General features: G+C 42.7%; 1 protein-coding gene across 2 annotated transcripts in view; it reads right to left on the reverse strand.

The window, feature by feature from the left end:
• DLD (dihydrolipoamide dehydrogenase) overlaps window positions 1-4,116 on the reverse strand; it is a 42,417-nt gene extending 38,301 nt beyond the window's left edge. For both annotated transcript variants that reach the window (XR_645282.4, XM_009203661.3), the window contains exons 1-2: window positions 3,805-4,116; window positions 1,822-1,900 (exon numbers count right to left, since the gene is read on the reverse strand). Coding sequence is in view for 1 of the 2 variants with exons in the window: in XM_009203661.3 (XP_009201925.1) it covers window positions 1,822-1,900; window positions 3,805-3,843 (118 nt within the window). In the remaining variant the exon portion in view is untranslated. The remainder of the gene's footprint in view (window positions 1-1,821; window positions 1,901-3,804) is intronic.
• Between the last annotated feature and the right edge of the window lie 5,715 nt (window positions 4,117-9,831).

Consider the following 9,831-nt stretch of genomic DNA (forward strand, 5'->3'; position numbering starts at 1 on the left):
CAAGACAGAGTTAAGCCCTTAGTGCATCAGTTAATATTATTATTGTTGTAGCTGGATACTTACTTTGTACAAGACACCATACCAGATGCTTTGCCATAGAGCAGTAACTAAAACAGACCTGGCCCAGGGTTCATTCATTCAATAAATATGTACTGATTACCTACTGTATCACTTTAGGTACAAAACAAAACAGTCAGTCACACACAGTCCCTGCCCTGATGAAGTCTGCATTCCTGAGGAAAAGACAGTAAGCACATACCTCAGACAAATACAAGTATGTGTGTAAAATGTTTGTTACTGCATCCACTCAAAGCTTTTACACACTTTACATACATGGGTACTAAGTGATTCATGATTTACTCAATGTCAAGGGATCCCCAAACTGATCGTGGAACGCTCAGCCTCATTCCACTAAAATCCAAGTTCTGGCTCAGGAGCTGCCTGGCAAATAGAAGGCACTGAATAATCTTTGTTGACTGATTCCAAAGGTATAAAAAACATCCTTTAGAAATGAAAATCTAACATCTCTCCTGTTATGTGAGTTGAGAAAATGAGATTCCCATTTAAAAAGAGACAAAGTGTGTAAGAGGTCCAACTTTTCCCCTCATCATCATATTAGCTTTTTTTAAAAAAGGATTTCTTGAAAGCTAGGATAAATCACTCACTCACTGTTGGTCATGGGTGACTAGAATCCTCCCCCTTCCTCTAGAAATAAAATATCCAAAGTGATAATGGCTGGATAACAGTTGAGGATACAGGATTAAATTACTTCACAGAATGCAGGGAGACTGACAGTCACAGTTCCCCCAGATAAAGATTTCTATAATTGAAGCTTTAAGACATTCGATTTTACTTATAATCCATATGGGTGAATTCAGTAAATGTCAAAACAGTTCATTTCAAATAATCAATACCCTTGGTACTTCAATATAATCCTATTGATTTTCTGTTTTAAATACTTAAAAAAAATAAAACGCATATCCTTTACAGGAACTTCAAAAATTAAAAAAAAGTATACAGGAGAAAATTCCATGATCCATAGCTTCCTTTTAAGGTACATCCTGCTAATCTTTAAAACATGCTTTTGATAAACCCATGAAGACTTTCATTCAGGATGTCAAGAAAGTCATCTCATCATTCTAAACAGTATTAAAATAACCAACACAACCTAACTCAATGGACAAAATTAACTTTTTAAATGTAAACATATGAAATTGCTGCCCTGCTCAAAACCTTTGTTTCCCATCATACTTGGAGTACGATCCAAACTACGAGGCCTGGCTTATAAGGCACTTCATGATCTGTCTCCTGCCTACCTCTCTGATTTTACATTCTATAGGTTTCTGTTCCAGCCCCATCAGCCTTCTTGCTATTCCTTAAACTTCACAAGCTAAGTTCCACCTCAGACCTTTCTCAGTGTTGTTTCCCTCTGCCTGAAGTAACCTCAATCCTTCACTTCACTCAGGATCCTGCCCAGACATCATCTCCTCAGAAAGGCCTTTCCTGACACTGTATCTAAAATTATCTCTCTTTCTCCCTATCACCTGCTTTAATTGTCAGGTACTTCCCAAAATATTTATCCATTACTTATATATTGTTTGTCTTTTATCACCAAATTACAAGTTTCACAAGAGCAGGGTTTTACCTTGTTCACCGCCTGGAACACACTAGCTCAACACACATTCAAACGAATAAATACATAAACAAATGAACTATAAGACACTTAACATAAGTTATTCCAATATTCACTTACTTTTACATAGAAACAAAAACGAACTGTCAACTAACGTGATGAAAAAAATGTTTTACTTAAGTACTTACTCGGCTGATCTGCGTAAGTTCTCAGAGGCACTGCAGAAAGTCCCTGTAGGCCATGAGATATTCGATTGAAATGGCCCCTCTAGAAAAAGAAAATGTTCCTACTATGTAAGATATGAATTCAAAACATAGAACTACTTAAGGCTGATGAAAACAGAACAATTTTTGGCAAATGTATCAAGCAAGGATTATTAGTGTATCTTCTTCCATTGCCACACAGAAGTTACAGATCAATTTTCCCTCTTTGACAATAACTCTTTGACGATAACTAATCATTTGAACTTTTCAGTCTCAGCTTGCCACACCCATCTTTTTATTATGAATAGTCAACAAACCATCTCATACTTAATTTTAAAAATGTATTCAATGGTATTTTTATTCAATTTTCAGAAAACATGGCTAATTATTAGTGCCAGGGATCATTTTAATGTCATAAAGCTCTGAGCCAGCCGTGGTGGCTCACGCCTGTAATCTCAACACTTTGGGAGGCTGAAGTGGGCGGATCACCTGAGGTCAGGAGTTCCAGACCAGCCTGGCCAACATGGTGAAGCCCTGTCTCTACTAAAAATACAAGAGAATTTGCCAGGTATAGAGGCGGGCGCCTGTAATCCCAGCTACTCGGGAGGCCGAGGCAGGAGAATCGCTTGAACCCGGGAGGCGGAGGATGCAGTAAGCCGAGATCGCGCCATTGCACTCTAGCCTGGACGTCAGAGTGAGACTCCGTCTCAAAATAAATAAATGAATAAAGCTCTGAAAGTTCTAACTTAAATACTTGAATAATCTATACATGATAATCCTTTTACCTGTAATTTTTGTTTCCTAACTTTAAGCCAGCATGTATATATAGTCCATATTTACTTAGAACCATCTATGAAGATGTTCCTGAGCCATCAACTAGGAATAGCAAATTAGACAAGGTAACTTAGGAAAATGCACCAAGTAGTGTACTTACGTTCTGGAGGTACGACAGTTTGATAAAACTCATCATCTCCCTAATCTCTATATATGGATGGCTACCATTTCCTAAGGGCAATGAGGCAGAAAGAAAGAAAGCAAACAGCCGCTGCTCCTATCACAGTGGGCAAATGGGCGGCAGTGACAACACTACTCCAAGGCAACTCTTAACACTTGAGGTCAGGACAGCAAACCCAAAGAGCAGCCGATTGTCAATCTAGTTTTAGTCCCACCTCCGCCGCTCCCTAAAAGCATGACTTATAGAATGTTACATTAACTTTTGGGAACGCAGGTTCCTCATCTCTGAAACAAAGGGGTTTGATCGCTGTATTATTTTTGAGGTCTCTATCAATATAGTACCCGGCCACGGTGCCACATACACACAATTTGGCTGTGTCTGGTAGGCAGGTTAAAAAGGAAAGTTGTTCTGATAACCTGCTGCAATTAAAGATTTAAATATCCAGAAAGACCTGAGAGATGGCAATGAACACCAGCTGAAAGCTGCCAACACTGACAAGACCTTAGGGGAATTCCGAGGGCTTTCTGTTGGAGCTGACTGGGTCTGAACCATTCAAGAAGTGACCCCAGGGTTACCTACCCACTGCATAAAATGAGGCCACTCAGGGGTCAGAATTAGGATGAGAAAAAGGCAGAGGGTATAAAGAGCCAGACTATACGGGACGTGGGTGGCTTACACTTCCTCCAAGGTAGAGGCCTCTGTGTGACCGGGATGGCCCTCGGCCCAGGCTTGGGGGTGTGGCATGTGTGACCGCCGGCCGTCACACAACCTGAAAGGACTCGCCACAGCCTGGGCCCAGGCCCGTCCCTCGCCTGCTGCCGCCGCAGGAGAAGCTGCTACCTCGGAGCCTAGGGCCGGGCTGAGCCGGTGCAGAGGCGGGGCCAGGGCCAGGGGTGGTGCGGGCCAGGCGCCTGGGCTCCGCCAGGCCAACGGGCTTAGGCCGCGTCCCGGACCCACTGAGCGGGACCTTCCGTGCCTCTGGCTCAGCACGACCCCACCTACTCGGCCCTCACCTTGGCCAAGGAGCAGTACACACGACTCCAGCTCTGCATTTTTCCGCTGTATCTTCCCTTCCGCCAATGCTTTCACCTCCGCTGGGCGCCTCCGACGCCTCGCCAAGGTCTCCCCGCCCTGCGCATGCACAGGCGCAGTTACGTTTTCGCTCGGGAGCAGCGCGATTGGCCCGCGCGGTTCTACCGTAAGAGGTGTTCCTGTCAGGCTAGGCGTCGTACGCTGTCGTAAGGAGCGTAGTGCTTTGTCGCAGCGGGGGTAGTGGTGGGAAAGATTTAGGGGCCGGTGTCAAAATGTCGAGCTACAATGTATTCTTATACTTGGAAGATGAAATAAACAAATAAAACTATCGTTTGCCTAATGCACGCTACAGACAGTAAAGCGTGACAAGTTTGACAAGCTCTTGGTTGTGCTAGGCATTCCTCGGCACTTTCTACAGAGATTTCATCCTTGCAACAACCATGTGGAGTATTACTAGTATTTCCATTTCTTGGATGAGGCCCAGAGAGGTTACACATTGACCCCAAGGTCTTGAAAAGGAGAGATAACTGCAGCCCCAAGGCCAAAACCTTTGGTCTTAACTACTGCTTTATACTCGCTCCCCTCAAGTGCCATATAAGGGATGGGGCTACAGATTTTGGCATCGCCAGCATCCTGCTCTAATTAGCTAACTGACAATAGGTAGAAAACACACTATCTTCTATTTCTTTGGTTGAGAAACACATCTGCCCGGTAAAACAGTGGGATGGTGGATGAGATTTTAGGTTTTGAGAGATAATCAGTTGAAAGGGTTGAAAAACACTGTCTTCAAGATTGAGCACGAAAGTCTAAGGTCTGATTCTTGCCTTCCATAACTCTAAATAGTGTGAATAAACTTAATTCTACATTTATTGAAAGTCTACCACCCAGGCCTTGTGCTGGGCTAAACACTGGTTAGAAATTACTGCCTATCTATGTTCAGGTTTAGATATGAGTAATATTTAGTGTTTGTTAGGCATTGCTGGCAGCTCTGTCCTGTGACAGGGTCCCCGGCTCCTTTTATCTCGTGACTCTGCCATCATCAGAGCTTGCCTTGCATCCTTCATTCAAGATGGCTGCTGGAGTTTCTACAATCATATCCCCTCATTCCATCTGATAACAAAGCCACACCTAGCTGCAAGGGGATCTGCAAAACATAGTCTTGTCACCTGAGTGCCTACCTAAAATTGTATTAATAAGCAAGATGAGATGAAGAGATATTGGGGGACAGTGAGTAGCCTCTACCACACAGATGGGGAGAATTGTCTCCTCTCCAGCTTCATGGCAGTTTTTGACATCTGGTCTAGGAGTTATTGTTCCATATGCACCAAATCTCACAGTTTTTTCCTGAACTTTCTGGGGCTTTGTCCCCTACTCCCTTGTCCAAAATTACAATATCGTATTTTTATTTTTTAAAAATGAAACATTTCTATCCCTTCCAGCTGTCATTCACAAAGCCTAGGAGCTCAACCTAGTATGAGAATTGAGGCAGGAAATAGATTCATTACTGCACTCACCATATTCCTCCACATTCCTCCTCATCTCTTCTACCAATTATACCTCTTCTCCTCTCAGCTAGAACAAAAGCCACAATGCATATAAATCAATGCAAACACGCTGGGGGTGGAGGGGGAGATGTCAACAATGGACAGCCCACACTTGCAGTGTTTGTATTCCAGCTAAGGAATATAACCAGAAATTGAAACATACTTATTTTGCTAACTTGATTTTTTTCACTTAAAACTCTCACGAGCAACTTTCCACGTTCATATTGGCCTACAACATTAGTTCTAATTGTTTGGGTGAGGGAGAAAGGACAAGATGGAGGAAGGTGAACAAGAAGGCACAATCCATGTTGCTTCCGGGTTCTTCCTCACCAATATTCCCGTGCACGGGAAAATGCAGCCCGCCCCGGGAAGATGCAGCTCAACCGAGCATGCACCAGATGACGTCAATCCGAAGAGATCGAAACTTACCCAGCCACGCCTATGGAGACGCCCCTATCACGCCCTTATCCCGCCCACTGCCCTCCCCCTTCCAGTACCAATGCATAAAATTCTGCCACTGGCAGGAAGCAGCGTGACTTCTTCGGCCCCGCGTTTGTGGACCAGAGAACCTCACCTGAGAGCGTCGGTGCGACTTCCCTGGCCCCCCACACCTGAGGACCAGAGAACCTCGCCCGAGAGTGTATGCATATTTGCAAATAAAAGGCTGCCACTTTCTTCGCTCATTTTGGCCTTTATTGATATTTAGTCTTTGCGTCTATTAATAGTAGTAATAGAGAAACAAAACACTAATGACTACTAAGTATTTTGGGACATACCCATTTAACTATATTTTATTATTAGATATGTAAGTCATTACCAATTTTTCAATGTCATGATTGAAAATCACCTGAGGTCAGGAGTTCAAGACCAGTTTGGCCAACATGGCAAAACCCCATCTCTACTAAAAATACAAAAATTAGCAGGGTGTGGTGGCATGCGCCTGTAATCCCAGCTACCCAGAAGGCTGAGGCAGGAGAATTGCTGGAATCTGGGAGGCAGAGGCTTCAGTGAGCCAAGATTGCGCCACTACACTCCAGCCTGGGCAATAGAGCAAGACTCCATCTCAAAAAAACCTATCCTTAACTCCTTAACTTTCTGGTCTTTTCACCGTACATTTGCATTTTGGCCACCTTATCCATTTCCATGGCTTTAGCACCTGCCTACATACACTAATACATAACTTCTAAATCCTTATCTCCAGTCTTTTTAGAATTTTTTTTTTTTTTTTGTAGAAACAGGGTCTCGTTTTGTTGCCTCAGTTTCCCAAAGTGCTGGAATTACAGGCACAAGGCACTGCGCCTAGCCCTTATCTTCAGTCTTTACTTCTCTCCTGATCTCCGATTGCATATTTTCTCTGTTTTTATTTTCTTCTTCTTCTTTTTTTTTTCTTTTTCTCTTTTTTTTTTTTTTAATGTGTGTGTGTGACAGGGTTTCACTCTGTTGCCCAATCAGGAGTGCAGTGGAATGATCTCAGCTCCCTGCAGCATCAACCTCCTGGGCTCAAGTAGTCCTCCTGACTCAGCCTCCCATGTAGCTGGGACTACAAGTGCACACCCCATACCCAGTGAATTTTTAAATTTATTTTGGTAGAGACAAGGTCTCACTATGTTACCCAGGTTGGTCTTGAACTCCTGAGCTCAAGCAATCCTTTCACCTTGTCCTCCCAATGTGCTAGGATTACAGATGTGAGCCACCGCACCTGGCCTCAACTGCATATTTTCAACAGTCTACCGAATATGTCTAATGGTTATCTCAGTTTCAATTATCTAACATCTTAATATAAAATACATATGTTTTTCATTATGATTAATGATACCTCTAAAACGCCTATCATCCATATGAAAGATTTTGTATCCCTTCTCAACTCCTCTCTTTAGTCCAGTGTCTAACTGGCCATTGCTTTAGTTAGATTCTCCTAGAAGCAGACCCAGAAACAAGGATTTGAATGTAAGGAGTTTATTTGATAAATGATGCAAGGAAGCACCAGTTGGAGATGGAAAAGGGATGGAAACAATTTCAGATACATTAATTAGTAGACTATTACTATGGGCAATTGGGGCTCAACTCACTGGAGGCCTCTGGGAGACAGCATAGAGCATGCTTCAGAGTTGCCCTACCCAATCTATATCCATCAACTTCCGTCAGTCCTTGAGTGAGAACTGATTCCAGGGACTTAACTCTCTACAATTCTCACCTGCCCCGTAAGTGCACAGAGTTAGTACCAGCAGCCAGAGAAATCTCCCAGGCAAAGAGTTTCTGATGCTTGCAGTAGAAATGCTTTGAGTGCAGAAATGCTTTGAATGCAGAGGAGAAGTGAATGCTAAGAGTTTACAGGGGAGACACCCACAAGATCTGTGATAATCACCAAGTCCTATCAATTCTGAATGTGAGAATGAGAGTGAAGGAATCATTGAGATGGCTCCAGAGTTGCTAGCTTAGACAGCTGGTAGAGAGTGAAACCAATGCAGAAATAGGCAACATAGGAGAAAGAGCAGCCTTGGAGAAAGATAATGAGTTATGTTTTTTTGAATCTGAGATACCAGCTGGACATCTGAGCGAAGAAAAGTTACTGGAGCACAATTTTAGAGCTTACAAACTCCAGATGTGGACTTGGAAATTTGCTGGCATGTCGACACATATGGGAATAGATGAATTCATTAAGGATAGCATGTTTTTTTAAAAAAAACGTTATGAGGGAGCGTGAACAGGAGCTGAAAATGGTATGTCTGATACAGTGTAGGTCGTGGGGCCAGACCAGGCTGGAGCGCAGTGCCGTGAGTATAGGCTTCTCGCTCACATGGTGTTTAGTAGTTTCTTCTTGAGCCAATGCATGTATTACAGCAGCAGGCTTCTTTGTGCTTTCTCATCATAGTAACGTACTACTTGTAAATACATTTTTCCATTTTCTGTTTTTTTTTGTTTTTGACATTTTGTTTCATTGGTCTGATGTATATTTTCCATGTCCTCACCCCTTTAAGGAAAAAAAAAAGGAAAAAAGCAACACACACCCACACAAAATCATTATTTGTTATATTATTTTTAACTGGGCTCTGTGGTCTTCTAGAAGAGGTTGTTGCACAGGAGAATCTCTCATATAGTGCCACTCTCCTCCAAATTGCCTCAGGCAAGAACAGAATTGGTGAAACGCACACAGTGGGACCTGAGAGGTCATTAATCGGCCCCCGTTGCTCCCCAAATTGTTCTATTCCATCTAACCACTACCCTAACTCCTGGCCTGAAAGTTTCCTGTTAAGAGATTTATTCTTATTGCTCCATTTCCAAACATTCTCTATTCCAACAAGCTAACAGTTGCTAGATTTAAATACGATTCTTCCCTTGGGGAAAAGAGGGTAAGAGGATTATTCTAAACCCTGTGTGAAGCTTTACGTCATTTCTCCATTTAATCATCACTCCAGCCCTGTGAAGTGGTTTGCCTGTAGATTTTCTTGTGGATGGTTAGCCAAGGAACTAAGACTGTCAAGTGGATGAAGTAATTGTCATGGAGGATAAGATCCTTTCCCAGTTGGACAGACTTGGGGCAGGGGGAGGGGAGCAGAGTGAGTGGCAAGTAGGTAGCAAGTGAAGGACAGAAGCTGAAAGAAAAGAGGAGCAAACATCGATGAGAAGTCAAAGACACCAGGCTTAGTAAAAGTGCTGTCTTGTCTTGAGTATGAGTGCTAACTACTGCAGTAATAGTATTAACAACTTTAATAATCTGAATTTTCTTTATAGCTTGCAAGGTCTCTTTATCCATTCATTCTTTCACAGGTCCAGTAATCACTGAGGGCCCACTATGTGCTTGACATTGTGCTAAAAGCCAGGAAAGTAACAGAGAGCTAAACCAGAGCCAGTCCCTGACCTCATGGAGTTTACATCCTGACGGTGTAACTAGGTTCACAACTACTGCCATATGAAATAGAAAAGTGCAATTATGATAAGCACTATGAAAGAGCATGGAGATCCAGGAGGGATTTGAACTAGTTGGGCAAGACAGAAGAGCAGAAAAGTCTCCTCTGAGGGAGTGATGCTTCAGCTAATATCCAAACAATGACAAATTATCTGAGCAGGGAGGATGGAATGAGTGTCCCAGGCAATAAACATTATCAACATACTCATTTACAAACGGGAAAGAATGTTGTAGGGAGAACCGGACTGACAATCAGGAGACTCAAGTTCTAGACCTAACTGCTCCTTTACTTTCAGTGTTTGTAATCTAGCATAGGTCAGCTCTTCTTTTTATTTTATTTTATTTTATTTCATTTTGTTTTATTTTATTTATTGCCTGCATTACACAGATGCAGCATTCAGCTCTTGGCTTCCCGAACCTTAAATTGAGGGGCTCCAAGGTCCCTTCTAGTTATAAAGCCTACAGTCCTATTTAACTGAGCTGCAAAGAGCTGGCTTATGAAGAACTACATAATGGTCATAGTAGCCTCACATCTGTTAGGATGGCTAATTATCAAA

The sequence above is a fragment of the Papio anubis genome, chromosome 4 (assembly GCF_008728515.1).
Source record: "Papio anubis isolate 15944 chromosome 4, Panubis1.0, whole genome shotgun sequence".
NCBI lineage: Eukaryota > Metazoa > Chordata > Mammalia > Primates > Cercopithecidae > Papio > Papio anubis.